This window comes from Protopterus annectens, chromosome 1.part0, assembly GCF_019279795.1.
Source record: "Protopterus annectens isolate FY-2018-M chromosome 1.part0, PAN1.0, whole genome shotgun sequence".
Classification (NCBI taxonomy): Eukaryota; Metazoa; Chordata; order Ceratodontiformes; family Protopteridae; genus Protopterus; species Protopterus annectens.
Window position 1 is genome coordinate 1,801,917,481 of NC_056725.1, and position 13,067 is coordinate 1,801,930,547.

The 13,067-nt window shown below is 39.8% G+C and overlaps 1 protein-coding gene across 3 annotated transcripts in view; it reads right to left on the reverse strand.

Annotated features, from left to right (window-relative positions):
- The window catches only part of UTRN (utrophin), a 4,744,936-nt gene that overhangs the window by 3,177,755 nt on the left and 1,554,114 nt on the right, over positions 1–13,067 (reverse strand). For all 3 annotated transcript variants that reach the window (XM_044069601.1, XM_044069592.1, XM_044069610.1), the window contains one exon: positions 10,587–10,674. In XM_044069601.1, the coding sequence (XP_043925536.1) occupies positions 10,587–10,674 (88 nt within the window). The remainder of the gene's footprint in view (positions 1–10,586; positions 10,675–13,067) is intronic.

Consider the following 13,067-nt stretch of genomic DNA (forward strand, 5'->3'; position numbering starts at 1 on the left):
CTCTATAATGTCCTTGGTAGCCACTCCTCGTAAGAAAGCTGTGGTAGTGGCTGTAGCCCTTGTGGAGTGAGGCCTGATGTTCTCTGGAGTTTTCTTTCCATGGTAGGAGTAACAAAATCTAATGCAATTTCCTATCCATTTGGAGATTGTCTGTTTTGAAATTGGTTTTCCTTCCTTTCCTGTGGCATATGCTACCAGAAGCTGGTCAGTTTTTCTATTGGACTTAGTCCTGTCCAGGTAGTAGCGTAACTGCCTGTGTACATCCAAGGTATGCAAAAGTCTTTCTCCCCTGTTCTGTGGGTTTGGGAAGAATGCAGGTAGGTGGATAGCCTGATTTAATGACACTCTGGATACCACCTTAGGCATAAATGTAGGATTTGTTCTCATGGACACTATCTTGATGGAAGATCAGGAAGGGTTGTACTGCCATTAATGCCTGTAGTTCAGAGACCCTTCTTGCTGAGGTTATTGCCAGCAGGAAAGCAGTCTTCCAGGATAAGTATTGTAATTCTGCTGTTGCTGCTGGTTCGAAAGGAGGAAGCGTCAATTTTTCTAGCACAAAGTTCAAGTCCCATGCTGGCAATGGTGGTTTCCTGGGAGGTTTTACATTTTTAATTCCTCTCAGAAACTGTCTGAGCAGGGGATGAGAGAAGACAGGAGGATCCAAGCTATATTGTGCTGAAATAGCTGATGCATGTATCTTGATGGAAGAATAGGACAGGCCTGTGTGGAAGAGCTCTGCCAAGTACTCCAGGATGTTGGCCATGTTTACCAGAGTCACATCTTCTCCCTTTGCAGTACTCCAAATGAGATATCTTTTCCATTTTGCTGCATAATTCTTTCTTGTTGAAGGTCTGCGCCTCCAGGATTATGTCTTTAACCCTTTGGGATAAGTTTGGGTTAATTGCTGTTATGTAATGTTCCAGGCAGTTAGCTGCAGAGTTTTCAGATTTGGATGCAGGATGTTGTAGTTGTTCTGTGTTAACAGTAATGGGATCAGGGGTAGTGTCCATATTTGTTCCCGAGACATGCTCCTCAGCAATGGGTACCAATGTTGTCTTGGCCAGTCTGGAGCTATCAGAATGATCCTTGGACGGTCCTCTTTGATCTTCAGAAGCACTTTGTGCATCAAAGGAAGTGGTGGAAATGCGTATGCTGTCAGGTTTTTCCAACTGAAAGATAGGGAGTCCACCTTCCAAGCAAGTGGGTGGTACGTCCTTGTGCAGAATTTCTTTAGCTGGTGATTGAATGGGGATGCAAACAAGTCTATTTGTGGTAATCCCCACTCTCTTGTGATGGCTTTGAAGATGTCCGGATGAAGCATCCATTCGTGGGCATCTGTGGTTGTTCTGCTTAATATGTCTGCTAGAATGTTTTCTTTTCCCGGTACAAAAATTGCTTGTAACTGAATGTTGTAGCTCAGGGCCACATCCCATAGGTCCAGTGCCAGCCGGCATAGAGGATATGAATGGGTGCCCCCCTGTTTGTTGATGTACCACATAACTGTGGTGTTGTCTGTCCTTATCATCAACTGACCTTCTTGGAGAAATGGTGGTCTGAATGACTGGATTGCCAATTTTACTGCCAGCATTTCCTTTAGATTTATGTGTAGGCGCAGATGGTCTTGAGTCCATAAGCCTTGTATGCACTTGCCCTGCATGTGTGCTCCCCAACCGAGGTCTGAGGCATCTGTCGTGATGGTTTGGCTTGGTTGGTTGTTGCAGAAGGGCAATCCTGTGTTTGATTGACAGGCCTGAGCCCACCATAGGAACTCTTGTTTCAGGCATGGAATTATTGGGATTTTGGCTTCTAGGCTGTGCTTGTGTTGGGACCACAAATTCCTTAGGTACCACTGTAGCTTTCTCATATGCAGTCTGGCATGAGGGACCAGAATTATGCAGGATGCCATGAAGCCTAGAGCTTGCAGTACTTTTCTTGCAGTTAGGTGGTTCTGCTTTGTTAATGCCAAGAAGTAGAGAGGAAGTTGCTCTTTCTTTTCTGCAGTTAGGAATGCCATTTGTTTTCATGTGTCCAGCTCTGCACCAAGAAAGGTTATTCTTTGGGATGGAATCAGCCTTGACTTTTTTATATTGACTGTATATCCCAAGGCTTGCAGCAGGTAAATGACTCTTTGTAAGTCTTCTGCTAGCTTGCTTTTGTTGTCCGCTTGTATCAGGCAGTCGTCCAGGTAGGGATAAATTTGGATTCCCTGAAGTCTGCAATGAGCAATTACTGATGCCAGGCATTTCGTGAACACTCTGGGTGCAGTAGATAAGCCAAAGGGCAATGCTGAAAATTGATAATGCTCTGATCCTGCAAGAAATCTGAGGTATCTTCTGCAAATTGGTCTTATGGGGATGTGCAGGTATGCCAACTTGAGATCTAGAGTTACCAGCCAAGACTCCTTGCCCAGCATGGGAAGAAGCTGCTGTAGGGTCAGCATTTTGAATTTTGGGACAATAAGGAATGTGTTTAAAGCGGACAGGTCTAGAATGGGTCTCCATTTGTTTTCTTTTCTTGGTACCAGGAAGAGTCTGGAGTAAAATCCATTTCCTTGCTCCATAGATGGTACCCTTTCCACAGCTCTCATTCTTAATAGCTGAGATATTTGTTTTAGAGCTTCTGTCCTTTGAGTAGGTGGTAGGTTTGGTATTCCTCTCTTTCCTGGTAGAGTATGGAAATGGAACCTGTAACCTTGGTCTATAGTTTGCAAAATCCATTTTTCCCTTGTGATGCAATGCCAGTTTTTTGAGAATAAGGTTAGTTTTCCGCCTAAGGGTGCTTCTAGTTGTTCCCTGGTAGGCAGTGCCACTGTCAAGTCACTGTGATTGAGTTGTTGTAGTGGTGGTGGCTGCGTCTGTGCCTCGCTGGTTGTTACCTTGCCACTGGCGTCCCCTGTAGGCACCCCTGGATTGGTTTCTGCCTCTAGAATGCCTATTCCTGCCTCTCTGAGCTTTAGAGGAGTCCGGAAAGGGCCAATTCTTGGATGACCAGTTTCTGCTGCTAAACCTTGGAGGTTGAACCTGTAAGAAATCTTTCACCGTTTGTACAGATTTCACCTTCTCTTCCATCTTTTTTAGCACCTGCTGAGCAGGGGAACCAAATAAATTGACCTTGTCCATGGGTGCATCCAAAAGCTTTGATTTGACATGGTCTGGTAATGCCTGTTCTTTCAACCATGCATGTCTCCTGATAACTGTGCCAGTCATGGCTGATCTAAAGGAAGCCTCCAGTGCATCATAGCCACATTTTAGAGAATGGTTACTAACCTGCTGTATGTTATGTACCATTTCCTGAACATATTTTTTATCTAAAGATTCTTCAGAGGAAAGCTTTTTAGTTAACTGGTCAAGCATAAACTCTTGATATTGAATCATATGAAATTGGCAGTTCAAAGCCCTAGCTGACAAGGTAGCAGAAGTGTAAACTTTTTTACCCCATCTCTCTAAGGACCTGGATTCCCTTTCAGAGGGGAGAGAGTTTTTAGTAGAAGTAGCAGCTACAGCTTTAGGGCCCTGGGCGATGGTCTCTGGATCTGCAAAAGGAGCCTTGTATAAATGGTGATGAGTGTCCGGGACCCTGTAGAACCTATCGGGCTTAGCAGGAGCCGGAGGTAATGAATCAGGAGCAGTGCAAGCATCATTAAATGCATCATCTACAACAGAAAGAACTGGAGGTATAGCTAAAGGTCTATGTTGTGGCAAATGTAGAAAGGTTCTAAGCCTTTTTCTGGAGTCTGAGAAATCTTGGCCCTGCCACTGAAATTGTTCCCTCATAGCATGCAAGGTTTCCCCAAAGGAAAATTCCTCAGGTGGAGAGGCTGAAGGAATGGACTCTTCAGCATCAGAGTCTTCGTAAGGAGAATAAGAAGCCTCAGGAAGGTCTGTATGTTCTGATTCATCAGAGGAACCATCAGTGGATACTGGTTCAGGGGGCCCTGCTCTAGGCCTCTTTTCTGGAGGAGGGAGAGAGGACCTGTCTGGATGAGGCTGGGATCCTCGAATTAAAGAAATTAAATCCTCAGCCAAAGATAGCATATGAGAGCTAGTGCTGGGCCTGTGTGAGGGGGGTTTGGCAGGCACAGATTTTGAAGCTTTGGCTGCTTTAGCCCTGGCAAAGGCCTTAATAGACATGGCTGCAGGAGGCCTAGCAGCTCCACGTGCAGGGGTTGAAACATCCAGGGGAATTGTGTCTGATAATTCCTGAGAAACCGCAGCAGAAGGCTGGATTTCAGAAGCAGATTCTGCCAGGTTACAGGAGGCCTCGGTAGAAGGCATGGTTTCGGCTGGAGAAAGAACCGCTTGCTCGGTTTCGGCCGAAACCGAGACACTCGCGGTTTGCTTAATCGCGGTTTCGACCGCGGACCGCGAGTGTCGGTCCTTTTCTTTTCGTTTTTTGGAAATTTGCGAAGTCGGAGGATCCGACGGCATAATGTATGCAAAATCAGAGCCGAAAATTTGTTCAGCAAACTCCGACCGACGTCTAAGCGTTCGTCGGTTAAAAGAAGAGCAGGCTAGACAAACTGCTACGTCGTGGTCTGGGCCTAAGCAATGTATACAGTAGGAGTGGAAATCTTTGAGGTATTTGTTTCCCACAAGATAAACAGTTATTCACTTTCTCTGACATCGGCTGAGGCAAGAAAGAGTCCCCAACGGGGTACTTAGCTTTTTAGAAGTCTTCGAAGTAGTATTCGGTAGTAGTAATCTCTGGATCTGACCGACCGGCACTTGCGAACAGCTTCTGCTTGGCCACGCGGCAAGAAAGACTGAGGAAAATGGCGTCTGCTGATGCCTTTATACCCGAATAACTGCAGCTATGACGTCGGGTGAAGTGCGACACCAGCCGAGGCCAGACCCAGACTTTGGAATCCGGCCGACCGAAGGGCTGCCTGACGACAGGACAACCCATTTGTAAGGACTGCAGATGCATCCTTGAAGGACATCCAGCTGTTCAGTTTAGTCATATTTAATAATGCTGACCACTCTTCTCTAGTTAAACTGTAAACAATATTCTGTTTTTCATTTAAAAACATATAATCCAGTTTCAGTAAAAAAAATCTACTGTCTTATGAAAATAACTGATGTCAGCACATGGTAGTTATGTTCATGGTTTACAAGCTACAATTTTAGAAAAAATAGTGTGGCTTTTTGGGGGGGGTGTCAGCAAGAATAAACTTCTTGATAAAGAAGCAGTGTAGTGTATATATTAAAGTTTGATACTTTGTTTCCAAAGGGTATGGATGTTGAATTTAATTGGCATGTGTTACTTTAAATGCTTTTTAAGTGTTTTATGGTATCACTTGACTTTATTGTTTAATTGCCTATTTAGTAGTATATATAAAAAAAAGAGTGTGATGTGAAGTAATTGTGTACGCCAAGAAGGCAGTGTATGCCAAAACGTCAGAGGAATACATTTTATTCATTGGGTTCCTAGTCTTTATATTTGATGCCATCTACCATGGCCTGGTTCTTTTGAAAAAAATGTCAAAATTGAATAAGCTATTTTGCCTTATTGATTTTCCATCTAATTTCTCTTGCCCGTCTTTACTTTTATAAAATTAAACTTCCGAAAATCTCTAATCATCTAACACATCAATGCCTCCATACATAGCCACAAACATCTGCAAAAAGATTATTACATTTTGAGAACAGTTCAGTATTACACCATCATGAACCAGTGACTTAATACCAATTAGGTTATTTAGTTTTAACAGTCTTGCTAAATAAGAACAGGAGGCATTCACTCCTCCAAACATACTGAAAGATGACTTTATATTGTGAGATAAGCTGAACTGAATCAAATGTACTGATCAGAATATTTTAATCAGTCAGGCTTCCCATTAAAAATAATAAAAACAAGAAGCTAGTTGACCTGATACGCTTTCAATTGAATCTGAGTTATAAGCATCTTACTCCCAAGACAATGGCACTCTTGGGGGGGGGACTTCATCTTCTATCCTGTACAAGCATGTACAAGCAAAAAAAAAAAAAAAAAAATTAGGCAATCAAAAATATCCCGATTTAGGGCCTGCTTTTGTGCTTCACAACACTGAACATTATACCAGCGATTTCCCTTCTTTTACCCATTCCTCTTGTCAACTGATAAACGTGCTTCAAAGTTTCTACAGTTTGCTTCTTTACTTACTGGGAAAGACACTACAGTCCCTGTCTGTACTTAACTTATGCACCTTGTTGGAAGCTATACAATTAGCTAGGACAATTTTACCAACAGCCTGTATGCAACAAAATTTAGATGTTTTCCAAAGTAAAACATCTTTAGCGCAACTGCAAAGCAGCACAATGTCACCATGTGTATAAAACTCTGAGGATGCCTTCTGTATTGTAATGGACAAAAGAGATAAGCCTTGTTTTGTTTTAAAGTTTTATTAAATACGGTTGCTGTGAAAGTGCCAAATTTATGGTGGTTCCTTTTGTTTTTTGGTTTAGTATTACCTTGTGTGGGTACTACTTGATTCATAGTTTCCAAATATATTTACAATTATTTCGGCTACTAGACGTTCTATTTAAACTGTTGTCACCTGTATTAAATTCCCAGATTAAAATTTACTTTATTTTTGTTTACTGAATTGGTCCCATTAGACCTATGGCCTCTGAGGGATAATCGAAGATATTATTCCATTGGCCAGGATTCACACATTTAAGTACAACAGTGCAACTCTACATACCTCCAAAGACAGCTTTTTTGTCTTTCTTTCATGGTTAAATGTAATGTGCCTTAATACGCATCTCAAATAGATGTTAGTCCAAAAGCTTACCGAAACATATACCTAGCTACATTTGGTTAGACCATAAAAAAAAAAAACATTGGTTTGCAGTAATTAGTGGTCTATGAATTCCGGACACAGGCTAGAAGAAATTTTGCAAAGACAAATTAGGGAATGTAGCATTGTCCCATAAACTACAAAGCTGAATAGCATTACTATTTTAAGACAGTGTGACTAGTTATGGCATCCATGGAATCTTGTAAAACAAGTAAAGGGACTGTTTGAGGTTTTACTACTGATAATTGAGGTTCTAGACTCCAAGACATGTGCCTCCAATGCATACCTCTCAACCTCTTAGTACAAGAAATCTGGACAAAGCCTGAAATAACTGAGGGGGCAAAGGCCTAAGAGACAGATTTGAAATATTGCTGTTAGAAACTTACAAAGCTGCTAGCATAATAAAATTTGTGTTAACATGCATTTTCTGCAGGATATGAAGTATGAAACTCAAATGTGTGTCATCATTTAGCGAGTTTAGGCCTCGGTGATTTGCCAGAAAACCACAAACATTAACAGCAGACAAAAAATATGTGGTAAAAATTTGCATCTCAAATAAATGTTAGTTCAAAAGATTGAGATATACCTAGCCACATTTGGTTAAACCATGGGGAAAAAAAAAAAAAAAAACATTGGTTTGAAGTAATTAGTGCTCGATTAATTCCAAACAGAGGTTGTAAGAAGTTTGGCAAAGGCAAATTAGGGAATGTAGCATTATTCCACAAACTACAAAGCTGAATAGCATTACTAAGCAAGTGTGTGTGATTGGTTATGGAATCAGTTTAACCCTGAAAATGACAAACAAAGAGACTATTTGACGTTTTACTACTGCTAGGTGAGGTTCCAGAATCTGCAATAATCTGGACAGTTGAGAAGTATGCTCCAACAGCTTATGGTCTTACATCACAACAAATGTAGGAATTTAGCCCAAGGAGCTAGTTGTGGTAGTTTAGTAGGAACAACAGAGTACAGAGGTCAGCAGAAATCAAATCAAGAAGCAAATCTGACACTGATGTTGGACCTACTATCCGAAGGATCTGAAATGAGTGGAACAAATAAAAATGTCACTGTGAACATTCTTATGAAATGGAGGGCAGAAATGGATGTGCAAGATAATATCTAAAGTGTAGAGACACTTCAGATGAAAATGTCTAACCAGGAGCAGAGACTAAACAATGATTTTATAAAGCATGTTAGGTCCTGGGTACAAGGGTCTGCAAATGTACACCTAAATACAACACTCTGGAAAGCTAAACAACACTGGATGCAGCAAGACAAAAGGAAGTTCATTCAAGATCAAAACACAATGACGTGGGCTGAAGCCACAGTTTAACGATGTTATGTTTTTAACAGGAATGAAAGCAATAAACTATTATTCTGTGACTTCAAAAAAGGCAAACTGAATACATTTGATACAGAGCAGGCATGCTTCCAAAAGATCTTGAATAAACTGGCCAGCTGGACACAGGAAAATAATATGCTCAAATATATCTACAACACAGGAGGCATAGACTGAAGGGTGAATATTTAATACAATATACGAGTGGAATTGTGTATTCATTTAAGCACCTGGATATATGGATAGATCCAACTTTGATTTTTTTTTTTTATTATTATCAACAAACTGATTAATGACAGTTATAAAACTACAGGCTGTACAAAACGAGCCATAAAATCTAGGAAATCAGAAATGATCAGATCCATTCCTTGTAAAGTACATTAGACCCAAACTAGAGTGCGGAATAATAATATACAAATCTTAAAAGAAAACTACGACAACTAAATTTGGGGAGAGTACAACAAAAATGTACTAAGGAATCCACTGGTGTGAAAATTTAGATTATTACGAAAGACTCAAATATTTGAACTTCTACAGTACCTTATATAGATATTTAATAAAACACACTACTCATGTATACAAGGCATTTAGAGAAAACTACCTCCTGAATGCTTGAGATTATCACAGAGTAAAGAAGCAATGGACAACATGAGAAGGAGATTATACAGAAATAACAGCGGGAGGGTGGCCTAATGGTTAAAGTGTTTGCCTTACAAACACAAGGTGCAGGGTTAAAGTCTCACAAGGGATAATTGGCTAGGCTTAAAATGGCTCACAACGGCAGTTAGCTTAGTACTAACCTATGAACACTATTTACTACTGGGCTGATGAATTTTATTAAAGCAAACAAGTTGTACAAGAACAGCTTGGACATTTATTATGGAAATAACTGTTTTGGTATAACGGCAGGTTACAATGGCATTATTGCCCAGACAAGGATTATTTATACGTATGTTAATACTGCAGCCTACACATTACATAATGTAAAATGACAACACTGAAAACAAAAGGCTTTGATTCAGCAAAACCTGTCAGTTCCAACAAGTGATCTAAAAACATTCTGCGTTAAAACTACCTCATTCTAATCTTACTGTTCACACTTCGTAAAACTTTGCACTCCTCTTACTATCATGTTTTCCAGTGCAATCATTCATGAGCTACTATGCATTCTCTTAAGCACCTTAAAACAAACACTCTTCCAGATATTAAGCTCAACTCTTCAAAGTCAGGCCACTACTGTGGAGCTCAAATTTCAGTAGCTATGAAATCATACTTGGTTACATCAGTCAAGAACGCATCACTGTAATCTTGTACTTCCCCCAACCAGATGGCAGTCTCTCCTTAGTAAAAACAATTATTTTTCAGTATTACTGCAATTTTGCTGACCTGCAGAAAAATACTTTAAGTTCACCAGGTAAAACCTTTTCTAAAATGTAACCACAGACCATATCAACCTCTCAGTGCAAGAAATCGGGACAAACCAAAAATAAAACAGGGGGAACAAAGGCCCAAAAAAGGGACAGATTTTAAATATTGCTCCTATAAACTTGGAATGTTTCTATAATAACATATATGGAATTATTATGCATTTTCTGAAGGATTTGAAGTCTGAAACTCAAATGTCTGTCATTACTTAGTATTATTTAGTGACCTCAAACCTCAATAATTTGCCAGAAAAACACATTTTATGAACGGACAAAAAAGATGAGCCACAAATCTGAACAGATGAGAGGTAACCACCACATACCCTCTTAGGATTGACCTGCTTTAACTACACACAACACTGATGTCACATTGGCTGCTAAATGAGCTTCTAGACAATCAGCATGTATGCATTTAGAAATGAGGCAAAGAAAAGCTAGTCCATGTACTTTACACCTAATAGCTTATACAGAACTTCTTATATTGCAAAACCATAAAACAGTTTCAATTGGCTACTTTTTCAAAGAAGCAATACCTCCATAAAATGCACTGCTGTCTCCAAGTGAGTGGGCACATCTAACATTTGGTTTTCTCACTTAACAGCACTGGGCTTGCATACCGCAAATAAGCAAGTGGATGTATTTCCAAGTAGGTCCTCTGGTAACCAGAACAGAAAACACTACTGCTAATATAAAACAAGATAAAGGCACATCTTCCTAAAGCCTTTCCATATCAACAGAATGGGTTATACTTATGTACACAGACAACACAGGGAAACAAAGCATTGCTTGTGAATAAAAACAATGTTTATCTCCTGCCCATAAATTCAGTTAAAAGTACTTTATGGTATTGCACTCTGTAATTCACACTACCTACTGTTATACATGGAACAGGAAGAACAGCTGGAATCTGCACTTCACTAACTGTACCTTTCACTGTAAAACCATTAGTCACGTGCATAAACCAAAACAGTACATGGGGCAAACTTGAGTGGACAATGGTAAAGTCAGTTTACAATCAATTCAGTGCAGCCATGCAACTTACCTTTCTCCATTTGCTCTAATAATGTCTGTCCTGCTTGGCTCACTTCAGCTACTTTCTTGCTTTTTTCTGCTTTTTCAGTTTCTAAAACCTAACAGATAAACACAATAAAGAGTGCACGATCAATTATAAAACACACTTCCCAGTTTGTTTTTAAGCTCTTCCTTTTCATTAGAAAGTTGGATGCAGATTAGAAGTGAAAATAAGTCTGTTAACTGGATACTTCCTCTTGTACTCATTTTTGTGCTCAGGAAATAAAAACTTTCCTTCGACATAAAAGGAATCTTCTTCACAGCAGGCTTTTGTGGTACAGAATAGTGACAGCAGCTGTATTTACTAAGCACAGAGTGTGTGTGTGGGGGGGATTGCTACATTAATAACGAAGCTAAATCTAGAGGTCATGTAAACACTTCACATTCACAGATAAAGGCCTAGTAAAACGTGGGAACCATGACACATTACATAATACAGTAAATTTAATACAAAATAAAGGAACATCTTTCCTGGAGGTTTTCCATAAGATAAAACACAATGGGTTATATTTATGTACACAGAAAACATGGGTACAAAATGTTGCTTGTTAACAAAACTAATGTTTATCTCACTGTTAAGTTAGATGACGTCCCTAGAGGATTATCACACACAAATGTGACATGTGCACCTGTTGGCACACGTCACCCATGTAAAGGAAGATGAATTGCGGATAACTAGCTCTCTATAAGCTCACTGTTCCAGTTACTGGGTTGTCTTCACTCAAAAAATGAGGAAAAAATGAAAACATGGAAAAGAAACAATAACTCATGAACAGTACTTATTTCCCACAGCATCATTTTGCTTCATCCTGTTGTACTGGCTGTAGGCTGATAGCGAAGTGCACATCTTAAAATGCTGACGACATATTCTAAACATACAAGTATAGATGAACACTATATGCTGCTAAATAACGCTCAAAGCACTGCCATCACTGTCACCCTACAACCGATGTACGATAAGCCATCAGGGTCTGTGTCTGAAAGTATTCATAATTAATAAGCACACTTCTGTGTCAACTAAATAAACATACAAACGCAAGCAGCCTGGGATACTGTCAAATATCAGTGTGATCACAGAATTATTAAAAAAAAAAAATTAAATTCACAGAGTTATTAAAACAAATGCACTTTCAAAGAGAATGTTCTAATCTACAAAAAGAGCAGCCTATTACACCAATAATCTCAGATTTTTACAAGGTCCTGACACAATGAAACAAAAAAAAAAAAACAAAAAAAAAAAAGGAAAAAACATTTTGGTTGCTCTGTATTTATCTTAGATGTCTTCAGAAGAATATCACAAGTGCGCCCCTCTTCAATTTACTGGGTTTGAGCTGAAGTCTACATCTGAGGCACAAGTCTTCTTCTGTACAGCTGCAAGTATTTGCACAGTAAAAGTCAGAAATGTGGAATGAAGGACAAAAGGGAGCCACTGTCCTTCATATAGGTCCAAGCATGGAATATGTCTCAGCTCAGGCTAACTCAGCCTGTATGCTTAAAATTTCACACTGTTTTGAGGTCAAGGCCCTGGATGGTAGCATATGCTTGTTGATGCCCTTTCTGAATTTTAAGCTTTTCAACTTCAGTACTGGTTCTTTTGTTGTAGGAAGGCTTTCACTGTAACTCCAATTCAACAACAAGTTGTCCACCAAGCCCAGGTGTTCTCTGGAGTGTCAGTAATGCAAAAGGTAGCAAACTTACCTTTGATGCAGATCAGAAAGCGGTGGATTCTATTACCACATCAGGTACTTGTATTCATTTTCAGCAAAAGGGGGTGCTGTACTTCTTAGACTGCTGCCCCTTTGGCTGAAACATTAATACAAGGTCTTCTCTTTAATTTCTCCAAGGTTTTTGGGTTTCTAATACCATGACAGGAATGGACCCCATTCCTTAGCCAAAGTATGATTAAGGTTCATGAAATTAGTATTTCAAATCTTTGATGTCAGCCAGAAGTATTCTTCCAGCACCCGCAATGTGCCCAGTAATGACGACTCCTGCAATTCGTACAAGGTTAATGCATTGGTAACATATCTAAATACGATTGTAAATTCTTTTTTACAAGACCCGTTGCCCCTAATACTATTACAACTGTTTGGGTATCTTTCTTCATCATTGCTCTCGTTTCTGCCTGCAAATCCTGAAATTTTATGACTTTCTCTCTGTATGCAAGACAATGTAGTCACTGGGTGTGGTGATTTCAATGATCAATGCTACTTTTGTTTTCTTTTCATGGACCACTACATCCGGTTTTCTACCATCTATCTTTTGAACTGTTGGTAATGGGTCCCATGTGATGTAGACCATCATTTTCTGTGATGCTTTGTTGCTCACGTTTCCAGTGTTTTTCAGCTACTTCAATATTATAACGTTTGCACAATCCCAGTGCAACAGTCTTGCCACATTATTATCCCTTTCAGTATACAGCCCTTCTGCCACAACCAGCAACGAGGTGTGC